This window comes from Neophocaena asiaeorientalis, unplaced genomic scaffold, assembly GCF_003031525.2.
Source record: "Neophocaena asiaeorientalis asiaeorientalis breed wild unplaced genomic scaffold, Neophocaena_asiaeorientalis_V1.1 scaffold629, whole genome shotgun sequence".
NCBI lineage: Eukaryota > Metazoa > Chordata > Mammalia > Artiodactyla > Phocoenidae > Neophocaena > Neophocaena asiaeorientalis.
In genome coordinates this window covers 5,481,864-5,508,107 of record NW_020175468.1, presented here as the reverse complement: position 1 = coordinate 5,508,107, position 26,244 = coordinate 5,481,864, and the positions used below count along the sequence as shown (strand labels likewise).

At 47.2% G+C, this 26,244-nt stretch overlaps 1 protein-coding gene across 1 annotated transcript; it reads right to left on the bottom strand.

The window, feature by feature from the left end:
- Positions 1–28: 28 nt before the first annotated feature.
- CEACAM20 (CEA cell adhesion molecule 20) lies at positions 29–21,565 on the bottom strand. The gene is given in 11 exon segments (XM_024768276.1): positions 29–397; positions 7,309–7,347; positions 7,722–7,810; positions 10,065–10,343; positions 13,602–13,859; positions 15,252–15,545; positions 15,888–15,943; positions 16,063–16,276; positions 16,608–16,696; positions 16,837–16,954; positions 21,502–21,565. Coding segments are annotated over 11 exon segments (1,869 nt in total).
- Positions 21,566–26,244: the final 4,679 nt, after the last annotated feature.

Here is a 26,244-nt window from a genome sequence, read left to right as displayed (position 1 = left end):
AAGTACGTTTGGGCTCGGCGAGCCTGGACTACAATTCCCAGAAGGCTCGGCGGCGCGGGCGGGGTTCCAGCTCCTCAGGGAAGGTGGACACCCGGACGCGACAACACAGGAAGAGAGAGTTAGGGTTGGGGTCCGGCTGGGGTCTGAGTGTGTGCGTGTCCGAGTTTTTGCGGGGCGCCGAGACGAGGAGCCAGATCGGAGGCCGAAGCCAAGACACCGATGCGTGGGGAGTGGTTGGCTTGGGAAAGGCCGGCCCTGGGCTCGGCTTGACGTCCAGGAGTGACAGTGAAAACGGGATCCGGAGGGAAACGGCGGGGACCCCTCCTGGGCGCCTGCTGCCTTTGTCAGGCGCTTTGCGCTCACCATCTCCTTTGGTCCTCGTGGGCAAAGATAGTTGCTACAAACCCGTTATACAGTCCAGGGAGCTCCTGTCAAGCCCTTCAAGAGTCTGAAATTTTTTTGTAGTCAATAATAGTAAAATAGTAAGAATCCTTTTTTTTTTTAAATTGAGGTTTTTTTTCCCCCTACCTATAAGGACTTAAGGATCTGTTCCCCACCCCTCCTCTTTTCTCTTCGCCTTCATCTCCGGAGCGTTTTCCTGGCTCAGTTCCAGTCACGCTGGCCTATACACTTTCTCCAACAACTCCCGCAGGCTCCCACTTCAGGACCTTAGCCTGTGCTGTTCATGCTGCCCGGCAGGCTCTTCCTCGGAGGATTCCCCCACCGTCTGGTCGTCAGGCGAATGTCACCTCTTGAGGCATTTCCCCCACCAACCATTGTAAACTTGCAAACCCACTCTTCACTCCCCACGTACTCCCTCCTCCCCCCACTGTTATTTTTTTCCCTGAAGAACTTTTCACTAACGTAGAATATATTTTAGGTGTTTTGTTGTTGTTGGTTTTGTTTTGTTTTTGGTCTGTTGTCTATCTGCATTCACCACGAGACCGTGCGCTCCATAAGGGAAAGGATTTATATCTATTTTGATCACTGCTGTATCCCCAGCACCTAAGATATCTGGCACATAATAGCTGCTCAACAAATATTTTGTTTTGAATAAAGGTTCCTGGCCCCCCGTTAAACACTTTAACATCTTATCATCGCGTTAACCAGCACAATCACCCTGTGAAGAAATTGTGATGGTTATTTCCACCCCATCAGGGAGGAGGCTAAAAACTGGAGCCCTGCTATATGAAAACAGGGTATTTTTAAGCTTTTTCTTTTAACACTGTCAAAGAACTCCTGTAGTTTTCCTCACGTGAATCTGACTTTTAACAACAAAAAATTATTGCTGTTTGAAATGTAATCTTTACCCCAAAATTTCTTACAATTGGTTATTGTGGTTGATTTTTTAAAAACAATATTTTGTATCTGGTTAACCTACTGAAATGTTATGAATTCTTACAGTATTCCATTTGATTCTCCTGGCTTCTTTAGTGAGACAGTCATCTACAGATAATACTTTCAGCTCTTCCTTAACAGTATTTTAAACCAGATATTCCCTTTTACAGAAGATGAAACTGAAGCCCAATAATATTAAGTACATTACCTTTGATTGTATCGTAAGGGCAGAGCTGGTATTTGAGTTCAGGAAGTCTGACTCTGGAGTCCATGCTCTTAACTTTTACATTATTTTGCCCCTTGCCTACACATCAATATCCTTCCTCTACACAAGCAATGCTAAGTTTGCAAACAAGACAGAGAAAGGTTCATATTTATTCATAATAGAAGCAAAAAAAAAAGTCTTACAAATAAATTTAGTAAGGTGTATAGACATTAGAAGAAACCTTCAGAACCCTACTACTGAGAGAGATAAAAGATGTACAAATGCCACATTACAATGGTTGTGTTGTAAAGGTGTCAAATTTTGCAGAATGATCTACAGATTCAGTACAAATAGGACAAAGTCACGATGGGGTGCTTTGAGTGTTAGCTCATCTTCCTTCTTTTCTGTTCACTTGTTTGTGTGTGTGTGTTTACTTCAAGATATTCAGACATTAAAGCATTAGTAATATATAACTTAAAACCGACTTTGTCTTTTGTTTGGTCATTTTTTTTTCTTTCAAAATGAACAAATGGTAATGTTTACTGCCAGGAGCACCCAAATCCCTGACCTAACCTGAATATTATAGGGACTTTGGAACAGCCACTACCGTGGAACAGGAACTCCTTCTACAAAGATGCCCAACTAACACAGAGATTTCTCTCTCAGTTGTTTGGCAATTGGCTGAGACCCAGCTTTCATACTGAGGTTCTACTGGCAAGGAGTTGGTTGAGGACTCAACATCCATTGAAGAGCAAGGAGGTTGTAAATTCATTTGCTTTAAAGATAAAGATAAGGGAGAGGGAGAGTGTGACCTGTCCTTAGGATATGGGAGGAAAGCTGGGAAGAAGTCCTCGGCAGGAAAAAAAAAAAAAGGACAGTCCTTTTCCTTTGCTCAGTCCTCTGCCTCAAACTATAAATGTTGGAGGGACCAGTGCTTACTGGTCGTCAGCCCCTACTCTTCTCTGTGTTATCTAGTCTCTTTGGGATCTGTAGGGGCAAGGGTTAACTCAGCAGGCCTGAGTTGCTCAAACCCTGCACATTCCCCCCAAAAAGGCCTATTTCAAAGGACTAGTTCTTGGTCAGCTTCTGGGAACTGAGCTTTTATAATGTTCTATCTGGTGGAAGTGTATTTGCGTGCCTGTACCAGTTTGTCCAGATAGTTATACAATGTGATCTATAGTGGACACACCCGCTCTCCTTCTGGGGGTCGGGAGCTTCAGTGACTGGCCCCCTGTAAAAACAGTGGACATTTACGTTCAGGGTGAGCCTTCCTGGTTGGCAACACTTCACATGTGTTGTCACATATCGTGGGAATCCCCATGTGACTCCACAGAGAAAGGACCCTTGGAAGCTTATGCATGGTTTCCTCCAGACTCCACTTCATTTGCACCTTTTCCCTTTGCTGATTTTACCCTCTGTCCTTTTGCTGTAATAAGCCATAACAATGAGTATGACAACTTCTAGGTCCTCTGAATCCTTTTAGCAAATCATTGAGCCTGAGGGTGGTCCCGGGGAGCCCCGACACAAGATCTCATCTAACCCCATAACTTCAAATCCCAGTGACAAGCCTTGCTCTATCTAGACTTTTATGAACGTTTACCTGCTTGACTCTCCAACCGATCCTTGACATGTCAAGGAAAATTCTTGATTTCCCCTCTCTATCCCAAATTTGCTCCTCCCCCATTGTTCCTTCAGAAAGTGGTCTGCCAGCCATCCAGTTGCTCTGGCCAGAAACCTGGGGGTCATCCTTGACTCCTCTTTACCTTTAGCAGATCTGATTCTCACATCTCCATCCTTGAGTCCCTCGGGATTCTAAACATCTCACGTCTACGCCTCCCCAGGTGTCTCATTCCCATGCTTCATTCTATGTTTTTTCTTGTCATCTCTTAATAGCTCCTTGTTCCTTATCCTCTACCACGATTTGAAAAGACACTGCTCGTCTGACCCATGCATACATCCCATGCTCTACTCCGGCTGACTCAGAATCACACTTCTCCCTTGGTTGCTGTGTCCATCAGTAGTCTTTGCCCATGTTTGGGATGCAGTGAATACTACGGCATCCCCTGCTTCTGGGTATCAGAACTTGGCCCTCTAATTCTAGGCTGCTTTTGCCTTGTTTCTATTGCTTTCAAAGAAACATGAGTCGAAAGCTTAAGATTTGGTGGGATCTAGGGTCCAGAGCCCGAAAAACACATCGAAATAGAATGTCACCAGGTTTACAAGGAGAATGGCTGGAATATAATATGTACGCAATAAATGTCATTGAATGTATGATTAAGCATGGCTTCTCTAGGATTTCTGGGGAAAAGATCTCTGCTTCTGTTAGATGAAGGGGTTGATTTCGCAGCACATGTTGTGTTCTGGATTCACAAGCACCTATTACACCAAGAGAAAAGGTAAGTTCCATTTCTAGGTGGGTTTTCCTGGGCTACTTGCTGTAGGAACCCAAACTTTCTGGCATTCTCCTTCCTCATCCTTGAAAATTCTGAATGTCTTCCTCCTTTCTCATTGTATGTCAGTCATGCTGGCACCTCTCCATTCCTGGAACGGTGCATGCTTCCCCACTGTGGAGGACAGACTCTAAGGTGACCCCCATTATACTCACCTTCTGGTATTCATGCCCTTATGTAATCTTCCCCTTGAAGGCAAGACCTGTGACTTGCATCTACCCACTGGAATACGGCAAAGGTGACAGGATGTACATGCTTACATGTATGTGATTCTGTTCTATAAGAGCGTGACATGTGTCATGGCTTTGAAGAAGCAAGATGCAATGTTGTGAGCTGCCTACGGAGAGGGCTACTTGGCAAAGTGCAGCCTCCAGCTGACAGCCAGTAAGAAACTGAGGCCCTCTTTATGACAGCCTGCGAGGAACTGAATGCTTCCAATAACCATATGAGCTTGGACGTGGATCCTTCCCCAGTCAAGCCTCAGATGAGACCTGAGACTTGGCCAACACCTTTATTTCAGCCTTGCAGAAGACCCATCTAAGCAGTGCCTAGACTCCTGACCCCGGAAACTGTGATATAATAAATGTGCGTTATTTTAAGCCACTAAGTCTGTGGTAATCTGTTATACAGCAACAGATAACAAAGGCATTCACTTCAGGTCCTTTTCACCTGATGCCCCTCGACTCAGAATGTTCTACTCCAGATGCTTTGCACTGTTTTCTCCTTCTCATCCCTTCAGAATGTAGCAGACACTGAGGGGGCTGACCTGACACTCTTCCCCATATCTTCTCCCTTGCCCCTTGCCTGCTTCTATTGAAGAGACTGGGAAGGATAACATCTCATTTTCTCAGCCTTCCTTGCAAGAATAAATACCATGTGACAGCATTCTGACCCAAGGAGATACAAGAGGAAGTGCACTGGGTGAGATTTCCAGGAAGAGCTTTTGTTCTACTGATAAAAGGAAACAAATGCGACTCCTTCCCCCAGACCCTGATGAAGAGAGGGACCTAGAAGGCTATGTCTGTACCAGTTCACAGCTAATCGGAGAGCTGACAACTGCCAGCACAATCCATCCAACGGCTGGAGTAAGTGTGCTTCTCTTCTGAAAAGTGTGAACCTAGAAAACTTTAAGTAGTAGTAGAGGATGTTGTCATATATAATCTGAAGTTATAGAGGAGTAGTGACCAGGAAGCTTGCATAGGAATTAAATCTGGACCAAAGACAATGGAACAAATTCATTGATCAGCAAAAATGAGCAACCATAAGAGAGAGAAACTTCCTGATTCCAGTCCCCATGAGGCCCACGAGTAATTTCTGACATTGAGTTATCTGAGATTCCCCACTGTTCTCTCAATTAATCCACACTTTAATTAATCCGAACTACTTTCAAGGGGTTTGTCTTTCTTATTTAAAAAAAACCCTAAGACATATACACATTCACATCTTTTGAGAATGGTTCATCTGATAGGTAATGGAGCAGAATGGAATGTGATACAACAGAGTGAGACGGATTAAAGAGGAATGAACAAGAAATAGAAGGGTGGGGGTGGATTGGGAGTTTGGGATTAGCAGATGCAAACTATTATATATACGTATAACTGAAGCACATTGCTGTACACCAGAAACTAACACAACATTGTAAATCAACTATACTTCAGTAGGATAATTTTTTCTAAAAAGTAGAAATAGAAGGGAAGAGAGTGCAATGAAAGGAAATATAAAACAATGAAACAGAATTGAATGGAAAGGGAAGGGATGAGGAAGGGGAAATGAAAAGATGAGAAAGAAGGAAATGGAAAGAAAATGAAGTGAATGGAAAAGAAATATACAGAATGAGAAGAAATGGAACGTGGTGGGATGAAACAAAAGCCAATCAAATGGAAATGCAAAATGGAAATAAGTAGGGTACTGACTAGAAAGGAGTGGAACAGTAGGAAATAGAATGAAGGGAGTGGATTAAATATGTGGCTGGAAAGAACAGGAATGAAATGGGACGGGAAGGGAAAGAATGGAAATGAAATAGAGTGATGGTATGGAAATGGAAAGTGATAGGAATAAAATAGACAGTAATGGAATGTGGAAGAAATGAATGGGGTGGGATTAAAAGGAAAAAATAGAAATGAATAAAATGTAATAGGGAGGAGTGGGAAAGCATGGAAAGGAATGAAAGCAGAAAGAGATGAACAGAACACAATGAGACAAAGCAGAGTGGAGTGGGATGGAATGTAAAGGAATGGCATTGAGTGGGGTGGGTGGGAAGCGATGACAAGGAATGGGATGGGAAGAAATAAGAGGAATAAAAGAAATGAAAAGGAAATAAGAGGAATTTTATGGAAAGACATGGAGTGGGGAGGAGTGGAGTGGAATGGAATGGAAAAATAAAACTATCTGGAATGGAGAGGAGACAGCTGGAATTGAGAAGGAAATGAAGTTAAATGGATAGAAAGGAAATGGATGGAGTGAAAATAACTATAATGGAAATGTGGGATGGAGTAAAATAGAGTGGATCGGGAGGGAATGGAAAGAAATGAACCAGAAAGTGATAGGATTGAAATGGGTGGAATGGGATTGAAAAGATTTTTGAAAGGAAATCTCTTGGTAGTTTATCCTACAGATTCTTTAGCAAGGAGGAAAAAGCAGGTTAGTGGCAGCTCTCCAACTGTCCAAAGACTCAGTGTGGCATAAAAATACCTCATATTTTGACTCTGTGTTTTCTTTTGGTAGAGTTGGGACCAAGGGATGCAACGCAAGCTTGGGCGATGGCTTCCTGGAGCCACGAGAATAGTCCCCATGGATTGTGGAAGGTGATTCCTTCTTGAAGTGAACAAAGAGATCAGTTAGGGACCACAGGTACCGTTTGCCTTAGAATCACAGGAATGGGAAAGTGCTAACTTTCACCCTTCAGAGATCCAGAGACAAAGAGATTTGACCCGGTTCTTACAAAGGATCAGTAGCAGAAATAGGTTTAGGACCCAGGGCCCCACTCCTGGCCCAGAACTCTTCCTTCTCACCCGGCTACCTCTGCAATCTCTCCTCCAAAACTTAGTTTGCACCCCATCACTTGTTAGGTCAGTGCCACTTCATTTGCAATCCAATTCCAAGCACTGGAAGTGGGAGCAGCACAGTATAGGAGCCAGAGTCCTAGAATCTGACCCAGCTCCCTGTGAGGCTTTGAGCCACTTTTGCCTCATTCCTGGCCCTGCAATGTTCAGTGAAGGATCTAGACAAGATGACTTCTCAGACTTGTCAAATATAACATTCTCAGACTGTATTCCCTTGTGGCTTCTTTAATAACATCAAGCTGGGCCAACCTACCTCATAGAACTGCTGCTCTGGAGGGTCTAGTGGCAGCATCTGGGGGAAAGGAAAGTAGTGACGAGGTCATGGGGCTTGGGATAAAGGGCACCCCTGGAAGTTCTTGGAGATAGCTTAGGCCTCAGAGGCAGTTATATCCCTTCTGATTCCCAGAGCGGGTCCAGGTTAGGCATTGTCATGTTGAAGAGAAAGAAGACAAGGAGAAGAGATGAAAAAGCCATGGAAGGTCTTGAGCTCCCCAGAGAAAGCAGAGGAGGAGATGCAGAGAGACCCAAACTGCCACTGGGCATCCTCAAGGGCATATGCCTGAACCCCACCCAACCCCAAGACGTAGGACTGTAACAGCCCTACTGGGCTGGGAAAGGGCCCGACAGTCGGGGGAACAGAAAGGATCCCTCTGGAGCATTACCCACCTTTTCGACTTGGATATGGCCCTGAGTGTCGGGTACATTGGCATACATAGGCATGCACCAGTCTAGAGAAAGTGAATGCCAGCCCAGGGCTGGAGTTAGGAAGAGATAGGAGGGAAGGGGCAATTTGCCCAGGTCACTTCTATCCCCAGGAAGGATGTGGCAGAAACCTTCCTTCCTTTCTCCCCAGGACTCCCCATCTCATCTCCAGTGATCTTAACCCAGGAATGTCCTGGAAATCAAGTTCTGGGTTAGATAAGCCTGTCTGATGACACAGATGAGGACAGAAGTCTAAGACTTAGCCCCAGTTGTACCAGGGTCCTCTTTAGCCTGGGTTTATCGTATATCCTCCCTGGTCTTGGTTTTCTTCTCTGTAAAACTGAGCTGAATTGGAGAGTCTCCAGGGGACGTCCACTTCATGAGCCCAGCATACCAGAATCGTAGGCCAGACACGACAAAGATGTTTCATTTTGCCTTTGGTCAATTCCCATCCATTAGCAGTGGAAAAAGAATAGGACTTCCCTGGTGGCGCAGTGGTTGAGAGTCCGCCTGCTTATGCAGGGGACACGGGTTCGTGCCCCGGTCCGGGAAGATCTCTGCAGAGAGACAAAAGGGCTTTGGCAACCAGAGACCTGGCTTTCCCCCGAGTGAGTCACCTTTGACTCTCTGGGGCCCTGTGGACACAGACAAAAGTAACCACTCTTCCTGAGTCTCATTTTCTCATCTGCAAAGTGGGGGAAATGGTACCTACTGCATAAGGATGCTGCAAAGATGAAATGAGATCATGAATGTTCATGCCTGGCACCCAGTGATTGACTAATAAATGGCAGTTGTTATCATGAACATTGGCCTACTGTTTACCCATCCCACTTTTGCCCAGAACCTTTCTCAAAGGGGTGAAGGAGCCACAGGAATTAAAAAGGCAGCCACACGAGGGTCAGGGGTATGAGGAAAAGATTCTGCTTTGGACGGGCAGGAGGGGGCTTCCTAGATGCCTTAGGAGTTCTTTGTTTTATTCTCTGAGTATCCATTTCTTTAAATGTTAAACAAGCTTAGTAATCTGTAACCCTACAGGCTTTTGAGAAGATTAAATGAGATCACATGTAAAAGTACCAGCACAGTGCCCGACACTTAGGAGGTGCTTTATAAAAGGCAATGATGATGATGATAGAAGCTGCCATCTACCAAGCTCTAAGCTCCAAGAGCCCTTCATACATGATCTAATTCAAACCCTACAACATCCCTCTGAGCATCAAACAAACTCACTGCTTCCTCCTTTGAGCCTCTGTTTCTCATCCATCAAATGGTCTTAACAAGACCAGAGCGTTTTTCTGAAGACTGAATGAGGTAATTTGGAAAGCTGTATGGGGTCCTCCACTTTGCAGACAACTAAGAACACTGCTCTTGTGGGAATCCCCTGGCGGTCCAGTGGTTAGGACTCCTCGCTTCCACTGCAGGGGCCCGGGTTCGATCCCTGGTCGTGGAACTAAGATCCTGCGGCCAAAACAACAACAGTAACCCTGCTCTTGAGGTGGCCAGCCGGTTTTTAAAACCCTAGTGATGGGGCTTTAGTCTCTAAGTCTCAATCTCTCCTGAACGGTGGAAATACCAACAGGCCTGCCTCACAGCTGACTGGCAAGGAGTACCCAAGAAATGTTTGCTGATAATACATATGGAAAGGCTTGCTTCAGGGTGTGACACAGGCTCGATAAAGAATAGTTTTATTTAGCAAACACAATATGCCAGGCACTGCCATGAGAACTTTACAAATGTTAATTAATCTTCAACAGCGCTTTGATGTAAACACAACTATTATGTTTGTTTTACAGACAAGGAATCAGAGGCCCAGAGAGGTTAAGTAGCATGCCCAAGGTCACACAGCATTGGAGTCAGGATGTGAACAGCGACTGGCGAGCAGCGACACTGTGTTGTCCTCTCAAGAACTCAAGGCAGAAAGACAGGGTCTCTCTGCCAGTCACACCCAGGTTGTTATTCATATAATTCCTGACCCCACCTATCAGCTCACTCCTTCTCTCATTGGCGATCTCCCTGACTCACTGTACTTCTAAACAATTCTGAAAGGTAGGCATCATAAACCCCAGTTACAGATAGGAAAACTGAGGCTCAGAGCAGCCTGGAGAGTTTGCCAGGGCACACAGGTAGGAAGTAGAGGTTCTAGAGCCTGAGTGTTAGCAGTTAGGACTCAACAGCTCCAGATTAGGAACCTGCTCTTGCAGGACAGTCATTGCCACACCCCAGCCCACGGTAAGGGAAGATCAGATTGCCGAGGCCAGCATCAGGAAAAGTCACCTGGACGCAAGGAGAAGGTGTACCTGAAAGACTCACCTATCACTCTGACCAGGACTGAGGCAGAGCGGGCCAGGTGTGTGAGAGAGTTAAAAGCTGTGCAGCTGTAAATCCCTTGGTGTTCCCAAGTCAGGGCCTCGATGACCAGCTGTTTCCCTGTACAGACACTCGTGGAAGGTTCAAGGGTCCAGTGAAACTCAGCATCCGGCTGGGATTCAGCCCAACACTGCAGGGTCAGGCTGGAGTTGAGCTCCGCCTTGATGGTGTTGACCACCTTGGGCGCCGACCCCCTGGTGATGTCCACTCGATCAGGGCCATCTGTGTGCAGATCCAAATGTTATGCACCCATCCTCCACTGGCGAGATGTCCTATTTCATCCCATTCAATTCCACATTGGAAGTTCTGCCTTTTTTTTTTTTTCCTTCTCAATTCTAACTAAGGGAATTCCAGGCTGTAACCTGGAAAACAAGGGCTCTTCAACTGCTGTTGAAAGGAATCTCAGCAAGAGAAGAAGAAGAAAATGCTCCCCTTTCCTCCATAGCTGCCGAGCAAACAGAGTGTATTCCACAACATGGAGGGGGGAAAAATTCAAAACAAACGAAATTAAAATCAAAAATGAAAACCTCTGCCATTGCAAAAGTGAATTCTAACAAAGGAGCCTCATAAGACATCCAGGCTTCAGAAATTGTTGCTGTGTCCTGTGTATGTAGCCCCTGACTTCCAAAATGTTTACAATTCTGATGGAATCTCTTAATAACAAACAGCCCGGTGACAATATCTAAATTTACATCTCCATGTATTCACAAAGGTAGAGATGCTTGTGGATTTTCTTTGTTAAGCCAGAAGGGGACCAATGGTACTTGGCTCTCCTCCCATAGACATGAAGGAAACAAAGGAAATGGCTGTTGGATTTCTCATGCAAAACCAAGAGTTTGAGTCTTGTCTTATTGAAATGAATGTGAACTACTGGAAAGAAGGATGCAAAGAGGTTCTAGCTGGGGCATTCCAGGAGATGAGGAAAATCTTGCCCTTGTCCCTAAATATCCTTTGAATCTGTTCATTTCTCTCCATCCTAACCCCGTGGCCATCAGGATCCCTCCTGTGCCCCCATCCTGGTCTCCCCATCCTGGTCTCAAATCCTGCACACGGCAGCTACAGGTGTCTTCCTAAGTACAAACTTGACACTAACCCTCCCCTGCCCAGAACCGTCCATGGCTCCCTAGGGTCCTTGGGACAAAGCCCATGGCTGATGAACTCATTCACAAGGTCCCTGTAGACCCCTCCAGTCCCACCACTCACCTCTCCACACCTCCCACTTTCAATCCTTGAATAAGATCCTAATTGGATAGGGCGGGTGGGAGGGAGGGAGACACAAGAGGGAAGAGATATGGGGATATATGTATAGCTGATCCGCTGTGTTATAAAGCAGAAACTAACTCACCATTGTAAAGCAATTATACTCCAAGAAAGAGGTTTTCAAAAAAAAAAGATCCTACTTGGATATTCCATTGCATCAGAGGTATTGCATACTCTCTTCCTTCTCTGGAATACCCTTCTCCTGAGTCTGCTCTACCTAGCTAACTTACGTGTCCTTCGGGTCTCGCGGTAGACACCACCTCTCATGGTGAGTCTTCCCACATCCCCCAGACTGGGTGGGGGCTCCCTTTGGCTTCCCCAAATCTCTGGTCCCATGGCAGGACCTATCACACTGTATTTTCTTTGTCTGATTATTGATCTCCCAATCCTGAGTAGGCTGTGAGCTCTGAAAGTCACAGCTAACATCAAGTGCCTTGCCTGCTGCTCAGCCTACAGAGAGAACAAAGTAGACATTTTTGGTTTCGTGACCAGAGTTGGAAAGAAAGAGGAGAGAGCAAGAAGGGAAGGGAGGGGACTTCCATGGTGGTCCCGTGGTAAAGAATTCGCCTTGCAATGCCAGTTCCATCCCTGATGGGGGAACTAGGATCCCACATGCCGCGGGGCAGCTGGGCCCACGCGCCACAACTACCGAACTCACGTGCCTCAACTAGAGAGCCCACATGCTGCAACTACAGAGCCCACGCGCCCTGGAGCCTGCACGCCACGCACCACAACTAGAGAGAGAAAACCCGCACAACACAACTAGAGAGAGGCCTGCGAGCCGCAAGGAAAGATCCCACATGCTGCAACTAAGACCCGATACACCCCGCCCACCCCCGCCGCAAAAAAAAAGGAAGGAAGGGAAAGCAATGTATTTAAGCCATGTCTCTCTATCCCCCTGCTGTTTAATGCGCACATGTAAAGTGGACCCCTACTGTCCCTCCCTGCAGAGACCTCTTCTCCCCCAGTCTTCTCGAGCTCAGTTCATGGCTTCTTCATCCTTTGAGTAGCTCAGGCAACAAAACCTTTGGAGTCATTCTTGACCACACCTTTCCTCTCTTGCTTCAGGTCAATGAGCAGCAAATCCTGTGAGTTTGATATATAAAATATATTCACGGCTGACTTCTCATCACCCACAGTTGCCACTGGCTCAGCCCCATCATCTCTTGATGGATGACTGTGGCCACCACGGGAAGGTGCCTCACAGACCTCCAATGGTAAGAGTGTGATTGACCAAGAGTCCAGCTGCTGTACCCCCAGATTCACTCCCAGGCCTCTCCTGGGCTGCACCCTGCCAGTACCTGAGTGTGTTGAGGAAACTAAGGCAGACCCCTTCCTGGGAGACATGGGCACCCCGAGAGTCTTGATGACGTTCCTTAGACTACATGGCAGTCCACACACTCCCATCCAACCCTCTCTCCCTTTCTTCCTCACTCGGAGGCAGGCTTAGATCTCAGTGTGATGGCCCTCCCAGCCTTTTTAGGTTCCCTCCCTACAGGAGCATTCCCTTAATAAAATCCTTGCACGTATAATCTCATTTTGAGATCTGTCTCCATGGTCCCAGACAAACACAACTCTTTCTACTATCACCTCGTCCCTCTCCCCTGCTTCCAGCCCCTAGACAAGGGCCAGAGAGACCCTGTGCAAACCCAAGTCTAATCCTATCTCTCCTCTGCTCAGAGCCTTCTGTGGCTCCTAGTGTCCTCACCATGGCCCACAGGACCCGTGTGGTCTACCCCACTCTCCCAGCTTCTTCTGTTCCCACACTTGACCTCTCTGGTCACCTGGGCCTCCTTGAATTCCTCTGACATGCCAAGCACAGTCCCATCTCACGTGCTGTTCCCTCCCCTGGAACTCACTTCCCTTGGCTAGCTGCACGGCTCACTCCCAGCCTCCTCCTGCAGAAACACCCCCTCCTCTGGGAAGCCTCCCCTGACCACCCCAGCTAGGACTGCAACACCTCCCCAATGTCCCAGCCTTGCCTGCCTTTCGTGCCGCCTCTAGTGCCATCTGACACACCAGGAATCTCCCTTGCTTAGCTGTTTATGGTCTGTCTCCCCCACTAGAACGTAAGCTCCATGAGGGTTGTCTTGTCCAGTGCCCAGACATGCCTGGCACAGAACAGGTATTCAATAATTATGGAATGAGTGGCTGGAAGGAAGAACTTAAGCAGGGGAGGGAGAAGGGAGGAGAAGAAGGTCCAGGCTCGGGGCGACTCACAGCTGATGTTCAACTTGAGGGGGTCACTCCATACCCGGCTGCTCCAGTTCCAGACCTCACACTCATAGGGCCCTGTGTCACTGCACTGAAGGCCATGGATGACCAGGGTCCTGTTGTCAGCTGACAGCCCCAGGTGCTTGCTGGGCAGAAGGAGCTGGCCCCGCAGGAACCACTGGACTGCAGCTCCCTTAGGGGTGGCCTGGCAGGTCAGGGCCACCAGCTGGTTCAGAGGCAAGACGCAAGGCTTGGTCAGCCTTTCTGGAAACACATAGAGAGACAGGATGGGGTCCAGGGTCCCTCTGCCAGTCTCCCACCCACATGGGGCCCGCAGAATTTTCCAGGGATGTGTGTATATGTTGTGGGTGGTGTGTGTGTGTATATGTGTTTTGCATATGACTGTATTGTGTGGGTGGTACGTCTAAGTCTTTTGTGTATGAGTGTGTGTTGTGTGACAGTTATGTGAATGTGTCATGGGTTTTGTGTGTCTGGAGAGTGTGTGGTATGTGGATGTGTTCTGAGTGTGTGCTTTGTGTCTATTTATATGTGTGTTGTGTGTATATGTTTTGTGACTGTGAGGTACGGTGGTGTAAATACAGGTACTTTGAGTGTGTGTTGTGTGAGTATATATTTTCTGTGCAGGAGTATATGCTATGTGTCTGTGGTAAGTGTATATATTGTGCTGTGTGCGTATATGCCTTGTGTATCACTAAATTGTGTGTGTAGTACAGCTACGCATTGTGTGTGTGTTCTGTGTCATTGTGTATGTGCTGATGGTGTTGAATGTATGGTATGTGGGGTGTTTTCTGTGTTGTACATGAGGATGTTGAGTGTCTGTGATGTGTGTGTGTGCATCTATTGTGTGCCTATTATATTTTGTGTGTATGTGTTTTACGGGAGAATATGTTGTGTGTCTGTGGCATTGTTTGCTCCATATGTGAGATACGTGTCTGTGTTTTGTGTGTGAGTATTGTGTATGTATATGTGTGAGTGCATGGTATGTACATGTTGTGGGTTTGTGTGTATGTTATGTGTATGCGTTGTGGGTCTGTGATGTGTTATGTACTGTGTGTTTCATGTATTGTGTGTATCTGTTGGGTACGTGTTATATGTATCTTGTGTGAGTGTGTATTCTGTGCTTTTGTATGTTGTGTGTGAGTTGTACGTGCCCGTGGTGCACATGTGTGAGTGTGCTATGCGTGTGTGATTGGTTTGTTTTTTTGGCCGCACCGTGCAGCATGCGGGACCTTAGTTCCCTGACCAGGGATCGAACCTGTGCCCCCGCAGTGGAAGCACGGAGTCCTAACCCCTGGACCTCCAGGGAAGTCCCCTGCATGTGTGATTGTTATTTGTGTGTGTGTCCCTATGTGTGTATGGGGTCTGTGAGTGTTGTGTTAGTGTTTGTATGTATAGAGAATCGCCTCCCCCACTTCCAGAGAATCAAGTGACAGACGCCCCACGGAGAGCCTACAAGGCCTTGTAGAGGATGTGTCAAGCCAGGACCCAGGTCCTTGCCTGTGGCCCGAGCCACGATCTGCCACCAGCCACATGGGAAGTCCCCACTCCACTGGGTCCTCCTCAGACTCTCGGATATTGGTGTAGCTCTGATTCTCAGAGAAACAAAGGAGAGAAATATAGGGAAAAGAGACTCACCAAGGACGTGGAATTTAAGAGCAGCCTTGTGGGACAGCTGGGTGGCACTGTTGGACACCAAGCAGCTACACGTGCCCTCATCTTCCCTGGACACGGCATGGATGGTAAATGTGCTTGCGGTGAGAAACGAGCTCGTGATGGGCTTGGAGTCATTGGGGAAAAACCATAAATAGGCAGTGGGTGGGTGAGACTGAGTTTCTACCGAGAAGGTCACATTGCTGCCCTCTATCACCTCAACTGCCTCCCCGTTGGGTACACCGGACTCCACCTTGATTTTGACGGGGTCAGGACCATCTGGGAGGACAAGGACAATTGTAGCAGTAATAACAGCGTCAGTGACAGCTCTCTTAGGGGGACGTAGACAGTCAATAACATTAATTTTTCTCTTCTCCCCACTCAAGCTCTAGAAATATTACAAAGGAGATGCGAGAGTCTGACAGTGATGACATGTCAGCTTCATCCCTGGGTAAAGCGGGATTGGAAGAAATATTTAAAACATGCCGGCAAATGCTCTTTCCTCACCACTACCTAGGCAATATTTTGGATCAAACATCCGAAGGTTAAGGAGCTCAGTTTTAGGTATGTCAAGTTGGACATTCCCAGGAGAATCCAAGTAGAGACATCAAACAGTTATACGTCTGGAGTTAAAGCGTGGACAAGTCCGCATTCGGATGGTATTTAAAGCTGCGAGACTGGGGACTCCCCTGGTGGCCAGTGGTTGGGAATCCGCCTGCCAATGCGGGAGACACGGGTTCCAGCCCTGGTCCGGGAAGATCCCATATGCTAAGGAGCAGCTAAGCCCGTGCGTCACTAAGTCCCGGTGTCTTCCCGCTGGACAGGGAAGATGGTGAGGGTCTTGCCATCTGTGGACAGCTGCATGCACTCATGGAACACCAGGGGCTGATTGTTGGAGACCTAGTGGATGGTAATGTTGACATCTTTGGTGTCACAGTAGAAGGTCACATTTCCCCTGTGCTCTATGGCTGTGCCCTGGCTGATTGAAATGGTGGGCTTGGCCAGCGATTCTACAGAGGAAGAAACAGAGAGAGGGAAACAAGAGTCAGAGACACAGATAAAGGAAGACCAAGCAAGATATAGCCACAGAGGGACCCAGAGAAACAGGGGTGGGTTGGAATTGCATGCAGACACCCTGGAGCTCCATGACTGGGCTCAAATGCTGGATCTACTTCTCATTCTAGGTGTGATCTTGGGCCACTCACTTCCCCTCTCCAAGGCCCATTAAATGGGATGGTACAAATCAAATGGAGGGTCTGGGATATGACAGTGGGTCGTGCAAAGAAATCAAGCTTGTAACACGGATGACAGCCAGGTCCCCCAACCCACTTCTTAGCCAACCTTCCCCACCCACAGCCATGATAGCCACAGCCCACATCTTTACCACGCCCAACCCCCAGCTTCGACACAAATGATCGGACCAGTTGTTGCTGAGTGAGTGAGTGAGCCAATCAGGTGTGTCACGTTGGGGCTTTGGGCATGGAACCCTGATGGGCGCTTGAGGTGTGGAGACAGAGATCAGAATGACAGCCTTGTTTTCTGGGCCCTGAATCTATGAGTCTAGGGTGACCAAGGGGTCCCAAATATAGACGGAAAAACACCCTTCTCACTTTGGGTGACTTCAAGCAGGTTGGCATCAGGGGTGAGCTGGGCTGCAGCTGGCAGGCTCCACACGGTCAGAAGTGAGGCTGGAGGGGAAAGAGGAGGCATTCAGGGAGGAAGAGGTGTGTTGGGGGTGCCCAGTTACGGTCTTCCTAAGTGGAGGGAGGTCTGAGGTCATGGATGGGGCCCTCCACCCCTAGAGGCTTGACTTCTACCCATTACTTATTGGCCGCGTGACTTGAGGCATGTTTTCATCTTCTCTGAGCCTCAATTTCCCCGTCTGCCTCCTAGGATTGTTGTGGGTGGTAATGAACACTGTAAAGCTTTAACTGGGTCTCCTGGGGGTTACTGTGCTCTCTCCAACGGTGCCCACTCCGTGGAAGATGCATGGTCAGCATCCCGCTTCCACAGGGAGGTAAACAAATGCTCAGATTGGTGAAGTCGCTTTCCAAGACCAGATAGTAAGTGTCAAAAGCTAACTGGAACCTGGCCTGCCAGCCCTTAAAGACTGCGCTCTCAACACCGTGTAATTCCTCTGGTCCAGGGTTGGGCACAGACCCAACCCCTGATAAAGGGGAACTTCTTTTATTATCTTTGATGGGAGAAGTTAACCTTTCGTACTTCCTCATACTTGCCCTCAGGCAGAGATTTCCCTTGCACAGGGGAAGGAAAGGGAACAAGGTAGTAGGAGCTTCCAGTTTTCCATGTGGCCATTTTGCACACAGTTCTGTGGAAACTTAAAGACTGTGGGCATAGATGGGGAGCCTCAACCCCAGCAGCCATGCCCATGTGCAGATGACCTTGACATTCCCCCCTTGCCCTAACCATCAGCCCAATTAACAGAGGCTGGCAGCTATGCCCTTCTCTACCCCTCAAATGACCCCAGTTTAGCCCAAGCACTGCCCCATCCCCTGCTCAGTCAGGTTAAGGGCATGGGCTCTTAGTATATTTGGGAGCAAATATGGACTCTGCTGCTTGCTTTCTCTATTATCATGGGCAAGGGGCTTTCTCTTTGTGAGCCTCAGTTTCTTCAACTGCGAAATGGGGAGGATAGTAGAACTTAGTTTATCAGGTTATTGTGAGGTCTGATATCAGATATGACAGCTCAGAGTAAGTGTCAGTCACTATTATTAGTACTGTTGTTTGTTTGTTTGTTGATTGGCTGCACTGTGCGGCATGCAGGATCTTGGTTTCCCAACCAGGGATCAAACCCAAGCCCCCTGCAGTGGAAGCGCAGAGTCTTAACCACTGGACCGCCAGGGAAGTCCCATAGTATTATACTATTGTTATTATCACTATTATTATCATTATTATTTCCTGTGCTTGTATTTCTCTATCTTCAATGCTATTAGAGGTAAAGCCCATAGGCTCAGAGCCTGACTCCCTGGATTTTGAATCCCACTTTTGCTGTTTATTTGGGCAAGTGATGTCCTCTGTCTGAGTCTCAGTTTCCCCATTTGTAAAACAAGGGTAATAATAGTTCCCTCCTCATAACTGTCATAGGATAAATGAAAGAATGTGAGTGAAAGCATCAACAGTGGGCCTCGTCATACCCATCTGAAAGAGGAAGCTTCTCTCTCTGCAAATCCTCCACCTGGACCCTTTCCCCCCGCCCCCTCCCCAGAGGGCCCTGCCTTCTGTCTCTCCAGGAGGAGGCAAATTTCAAAGGAAAACCCACAGATGATGGGGCTGATAAATGTCGACCCCCATCCCCAGGAGGACTGCAAAGCCCCTGCAGCCTGCCGGGCTCAGCCAGGAAGCTCCAACCCGAGGGAAGGGCTGGTCTCAGGGCCACACAGCAAAGCCGGGCTCCTCACCTCTGCACGCCACACATTGCAAAATCATGTCTTTGCCTCCAAGACGCTTTTATAAAAGTTGAAGGATAGTTGATTGACAATGTTGTGTTACTGTCTGGTGTACAGCAAAGTGATTCATACACACACACATGCATATACATATTCATGTATAGTATACATATATACATATATGTATAATATATATACACACGCATATATATTATATACACACACATATACATATATGTGTATAATATATATACACATGCACATACATATATATGTATAATATATACACACATATACATATATAGGTATAATATGTATACACATGCATATACATATATGTATAATATATATACACACACATATATATTATAGACACACGCATATACATATATGTGTATAATATACATACACATGCACATACATATATATGTATAATATATACACACATATACATATATAGGTATAATATGTATACACATGCATATACATATATGTATAATATATATACACACGCATATATATTATATACACACACATATACATATATGTGTATAATATATATACACACGCACATACATATATATGTATAATATATACACACATATACATATATAGGTATAATATGTATACACATGCATATACATATATAGGTATAATATATATATACACACACATATACATACATATGTCTAATATATATATTCTTTTTCCGATTCTTTCCGTTGTGGAGCACAGGCTCTGGACGCGCAGGCTCAGCGGCCATGGCTTACGGGCCCAGCTGCTCCGTGGCATGTGGGATCTTCCCGGACCGGGGCACGAACCCGTGTCCCCTGCATCGGCAGGCGGACTCTCAACCACTGAGCCACCAGGGAAGCCCCAAATAAATGTAAATTTACATACTGCAGTATTAATGAACAGGGGCAGGGTGCAATGGCAACGTGAAGGTGTAAAATTTAGACTGAGATCTGAAGGAGGAGTCATCCAGATTGAGAAAAAAAAAAATTGTGAGATGGGGGAAAGGACATCCAGGCAGAGGGAACAGTATGTGCAAAGACCCAGAGGAGGGAAGGAGCATAGACTGTCTGAGGAAATAAAAGAAGCCTGCATGGCCAGTGAATAGTGAGGAATGCAATTGTGTTTAGAAGATGATTTCCAACGATAAGGATGATGGTGCGGTGGTTTGAATGATGGTCCCCCAAAAGATACGTCCACCCGGAAACTATGGATGTGATCTTATTTGGAAAAGGGTCTTTGCAGATGTAATTAAATTAAAGCTCTCAAGATGAGATCATCCTGGATTATCTGGGTGGGCCCTAAATCCAGTGACACGTGTCCTTATAAGAGACAAAAGAGGAGAAGACATAGACACACAAAGGAGGAGGCCATGTGAAGATGGAGACAGAGATAAGAGTGATGCAGCCACAGGCCAGGGAACACCTGGAGCCACCAAAAGTTGGAAGAGGCAAGGAAGTCTCCTCCCCTGGAACCTTTAGAGGGAGTGCAGCCCTGCCAGTACCTTGATTTCAACTTCTGCCCTCCAGAATCGTGAGAGATAAAATTCTGTTGTTTTAAGCCACCAAGTTTGTAGTAATTTGTTATGACAACCCTAGGAAACTAACACAGATAGTAACAGAAAAGTGTCAGAGGAACCAGATAACGTAACAGGCTGTGCAGGAGGCAAGGTGGTGATTTCCCTGTCACTGAAGGGGAAAAGGATGGGGACCTCCTCAGGAGGTCTTGTTTTCCAACTGGGATTCCCGCCCCCATCAGAAGCATCTCAAAACTAAAAGCCACTTGGTGTCATGTATTTGAACCTCTGTCCAGGTGTCAAACCCATGAACTGATCTCCCTCCCTCCTACGTTCCATCCTTCCCACCTGGCATCCATCCTACAAATCCCTCCAGGTCCCTCATCCTCAAATACCACTGTCCCCAGGACTTCAATGGAAACTTTTAATGGCATAAAATCACCAAAACTTCTTAAAGCAATAATACCCAATGTGGGCAAAGATGTTCAGAAACGGGCACTCTCATATACACTTTGTGGCAGGCTACATTGACATAGTTATTTTGAAGGGCAATTTTATGTCATGTATCAAGGATTAAAATGTGACCCGACTATTCTACTTGCAGGAATTCAGCCCAAGGAAATAATCTGTGACATGCAGAACAGATCTATACATGCAGCTCTTCATGGCGCATCTCTCGTCCCCCTCCCTAGCTCCGTCTCTTCATCTGGAAAATGGGGCTAATAGTAACAGTGCTCCCTCATAGAGGGACTGTGAGGACCAGATGAGCTGCTTATGAATGCACCTGGAGCAGTAGTGTCTGGCCCATCTTCAGCACCTGGTGAGGATCAGAGGGTATTATCACTTACTGGACTATAATCCTAGCCCCTGTCTTTTATCTTTTCATCATTCTCATTAATCACAGCCTAAAGCCCCCTGCTTACTATTTTCCAGGCACTCAAAACAGTGTTCATTTGGTCTTCACAGCAGCCCTAAGGGGGAGTCCAATTATTACCCATTTCCCAAATAAGGAAATTGAGCGGATCAGAGAGGTTGAGTGACTTACCTCAGGTCACAGAGGTGACAGAGCTAAAGCAAGACATTAACTTGGCTGGTCCCACACAAAGCCACCCTGCCCCACAGCCTCCCTTTTAGACATGATCACTTAACAGAGAGAAACTCCATCCCTGGATCTAGCACGATTAATATATGTCGAGTACGTGGGCTATGGGGAGTCAAAAGTGGGACCAGCCAGGCCTTGATGGCTGGCCAGACCCCCGAGAAACGCCCTCCCCCACCGCAGCCCTCAGTCACTCCTCACCTATGAGCAGGTTCCCCACCCAGGGCTCACCCTGGCCATGGGGAACATCCAGTTGCTGAGCCATGGGTCCTCAAAGTCCCCCAGAGTGCTTCCTCCTGAGGGGACCTTGGTCTGCAGAGAACATCCTGTGAAATCCCCAGGGCCTCTAGAGGCAGCCAGTGGTGGATCCAGCCCAGAGCCTCAGCTCTGAGGGGAGATGGCTTGGACTTCCATGCCCCGGACAAGGGCCGTGTGCAAGTGCGAGGCTGGCAGAGCCCTCCTCAGTATACCACTTTTCAGTGTCCCATTATCTCCTCATCTTTGACCATGTCCCTGGCCCGGAACTCATGCCCTTTGCTCACCCTGGTTACTGTCCTGGTAGGCAAACGTAGGCAGGGCCTGCTGGAAGTTCCCTGTCCTGCTGTAAAATTGGGGAAACAGAGGCCCAGAGAGAGCAAGAGACTTCCCTGGATGGCCCAGGGACTCAAGTCTGGCCCTGGCTGGGTTCCCATGTGTCCGGGCCAGTCTGAGGTCCCATGTGGAAATGGGAAGTGAAAACCTTCTTCGGGAGCCTTAGGTGGGCTCGTCAAAAAGAAAAGGAAATTCATATTTACTGGGAAACCAGCTTTGTCAATGCAACAGCAAAGTCTGTGGTTCAGCTTTCATGTCTCTCCAGAATCTGACTACTTCTTACTAGCTCCAACAGCATCTCCCACCTGGACCACTGCGGCTGCCTACCCACTGGGCTCCCTGCTCCTGCCCTCACCTTCCACTGTCTGTTCCCACACGACAGCCAGCTGGAGGGATCCTATGAGCGCCTAAGTCGGTATTGTCCCTTCCCTGGTCAAAAGCTTCCTCCCATCTCATGCTAAAGTCCCTATAGTGGCCCACAAGGCCCCACGAGATGTGGACCCATCACTGTTCTCACATCCCGTTTCTCCCCATCACTCCCCCCACTCCAGCCACTCTGTCTCTCCACTGTTTTGTAAACACACAGAGCACAGTCCTGCCTCAGGGCCTTTGCACTTGTTTTTCTTTCTGCCCCAAACACTCTTCCCTAGATATCCACAGGCTTCCTCCCTCACCTCATTCAGGTTCTTGTTCAGATGTCACCTCTTCAGAGAGACCTTCCCTTGTAACGAAGCAGGACCCTATGGGGCCTTCCCAGGACAGACCCCCACCCCCGTGTCCTCTTGCTTGTAGAAAAGCTTTAGTCTTCCAGGCCTCCCCTCAGTCTCAGAAGGCTGGCTCAAGAGTTAGAAAATGTGAGGATGTAGAAACAAAGAATCGCAGTTGGGCGGGGAAACTGGTAACAATTTGACTCTAAATCAGCCACATAGCAGAGTCACCAAGCTCCCAGTTCCCTGAAAGCTACAGATAAAGGTCTGACACACATTCTTGCGTTGTTGTTACAGGAAGCAGACCACACCAGATGAAAACTGCCGGCTGCAAGCACGTAGACCCCAGACTGGTTGAAACGAGATAGGTGATGCTCAGAACTGTATCTTGATGCCAAACAATATGAGAATTGTACACAAGCTGATCATAAACCCTGCCATGCCCTCCCTAACTCGGCCTTTAAAACCAATGTCTCCAGGACTTCCCTGGTGGCACAGTGGTTAAGAATAAGCCTGCCAACGCAGGGGACACAGGTTTGAGCCCTGGTTGGGGAAGATCCCACACGCTGCGGAGCAACTAAACCCGTGCGCTACAACTACTGAGCCTGCGCTCTAGAGCCCGTGAGCCACAACTACTGAGCACACGTGCCTCAACTACTGAAGCCCACGCGCCTAGAGCTCACGCTCCGCAACAAGAGAAGCCTCCGCAATGAGAAGCCCATGCACTGCAACAAAGAGTAGCCCCCGCTCGCTGCAACTACAGAAAGCCCGCGCACAGCAACGAAGACCCAATGCAACCAAAAAAAGAAAAAAGAGAAAGCAAACCTTTGTCTCCTAACCAGCAACTTGGAGATGGTCTTAGCACATTAGTCCATCATTTTCCCAGGTTGGTGGCCTCCTGAATAAAGCAACTTTTCCTTTTCCACCAACACTTGTCTCTTGAGTATTGGCCTTTCAAGCAGGGAGCTGCTGAACTTGGGTTTGCTACAAGTCTCCCCCCGTTACACCCTGACCACTCTCTGCACGCCCCAGCTCTCTCTGTGTCCCGCCTCTCTGGTTGATTTCACTCTGAAGCACTCATCACTGTCTGACACCGTCTCTCTGCCTTGTGTTTTTTTGTGGATTATCTGCCTCCCCCTAAATCAGCTCCATGAGGCCAGAATTTCTGTCTGTTTTGTCATCCACCCAAAGTTAGGACAGTGCCTGGCATATAATAGGTGCTCAATACATATTTCGTGACTGAATGTGTGAGATGTTGCCACCCAGCAGTTTATTTAATTTAATTTAAGTGAGGGTTTTCATTCCCATGGCACACAGACAGGAATGGAGGCTCAAAGAGGCCAGGTCACTTTCCAGTCACACAAAGCTCCGAAGGGGAAGAGCTGGGAGCAGCCTCCACATCTGTCTGATGCCAAAGCCCACATTCTTTTTTTTTTTAATTTTATTATAGTTGATTTACAATGTTGTGTTTAATTTCTGCTGTACAGCAAAGTGATTCAGTTATATATATATATACATAATATATACACATATATATAAAAGAATATTCTTTTTCATACTTTTTCATTATGGTTTATCACAGGATATTGAATATAGTTCCCTGTGCTATACAGTAGGACCTTGTTGTTTATCCATCCTATGTATAATAGCTTGCATCTGCTAATCCCAAACTCCCAATCCTTCCCTCCCCCCACCACCCAAAGCCCATATTCTTAACTACCATTCTATACTGCCCCTAGACATGGGAGTGGTACTGCCGAGGCCCAGAGAAAGTGCCAGTGGCTGTCCGCCTTGATATCCCCTGAGTTAACCAGGAAATCTCTCAAAGATAAGAAGCAAAGGATATAAGGAGTCAGAGCAAGCCCTTCTGCAAGGAGATGCCCTGAATATCCCTCCCGATGCCAAAAGCCAGTCTTTCATACCTGGCTGAGGGGAGCTCCGACCCCTAGTGGCCATTCACGGGCCCTGCCCCATTAGTGTCCCGGGATGTGAATGTTGACAAGGGTAACACTTAGAAAAGGCAAATGCTTAAAATCCCTGATATACAAAAAGCTCCTAAATAGCAATAGGAAAAAGAAACACAGCACAATTTCTTAAATGGGTGAAATATGCAGCTAGGCGATTCGCAAAGCCTATCATCTTCAAAAGACCAACGCGCTTCGGAAAAGAGGTGCAGCTTCACTAGTGAAAGAAACGCAATTTAAAGCAATATCGAGGGCTTCCCTGGTGGCGCAGTGGTTGAGAGTCCGCCTGCCGATGCAGGGGATGCGGGTTCGTGCCCCGGTCCGGGAAGATCCCACGTGCCGCGGAGCGGCTGGGCCCGTGAGCCATGGCCGCTGAACCTGCGCGTCCGGAGCCTGTGCTCCGCAACGGGAGAGGCCACAACAGTGAGAGGCCCGCATACCGCAAAAAAAAAAAAATTGAGGAATGAATGTTCACACAAAGATGGGCAATAAAATGTGAACTATTAATTCTATCCAGGACTGGGAAAAGAGACCCTTCCAAACACTGTTAGAGAAACTAAATTGATAAAATCTTTGGGATGTCAGTATTTATTAAAATGTATAATACGTGTACCCTTTTCATCCAGAAATTCCACTTCTGAGAGTCTATCCTACAGAAAGAGTCACACGTGTGGACAAAGGTATAGGTATCAGATTGTTCACTGAGGCTTTGTTCTTAATTGCAAAGGATTAGAAACAAGCTGAATGTTGACTGATAACAGAGTGATTAAATAAATGCTAGTAAATTTCTACTATGAGATATTAGAAAGTCATTACAAATAATGAGGTAAGTCTACTGATATGGAAAGATCCCCCAAAACATACTATTAATTGGAAAGAAAACTACAAATAACAAAAAAAAAAACAACCACCACGGGATTATGTAAGCATTTTTTGAGAGCTCTAGAAAGATCTACACCAAACTAATAAGAGATATGGTGTATATCTGTTGGAATTTTTAGCTGTCTGGTACCCCTTCCTGTGTTTGGAAAAATGTCGACCATGTGGGTCTTGGGAACAGGCTGAGCGCATCCTTCCCAACTGAAGCCTCAAAGCCCCTGGTTGGGGAACTGAGATCCCACAAACCGTGAGGTGCAGCCAAAAGAAAAAAAAATTTTTTAAAGCAGGACAATTCATTCTTCACATGGGGAGCAGAGGCACAGGTAGCAGACCGGTTCCAGCCCTGGGACATAAGCTGTGGATGCCCTTGCTGAGGGTTCCCCGGGGCTGTGCTCTTGAGTGCCGACCCCCTTTATTACTGCGGCAGGCAGAGTTCTCAGTTGCAGACAACAGGGTCCACTCTAGTGAGTCCAAGCAGGGCTGGATTTATTCTGAGTTTTGAGCAGCTTCTTGACAACTGGAAAGTTTGGAGGAACTGGCTCCAAGGTGGGCTTCCAGTTGAAGATCATAGGGGGCCCCAGAACCGGGTTGGCTTTGTCACAAAATAATATTGGGGTCCAGTTTGGGGGAGATGAGCCTGGTGGAGGGATGGTTTTGATCACCCCAAAAGTGAGTATGAAAGGCAGGAGGTTGCCCAGACCCCCATCTTGTGGGCTCAGGGTAGGAACGAGGGAGGGAACCATTGGGAGACATATGATTACACACAACTGAGCCAAGAGGACTCAGAAGCCACGTCGAGGGTC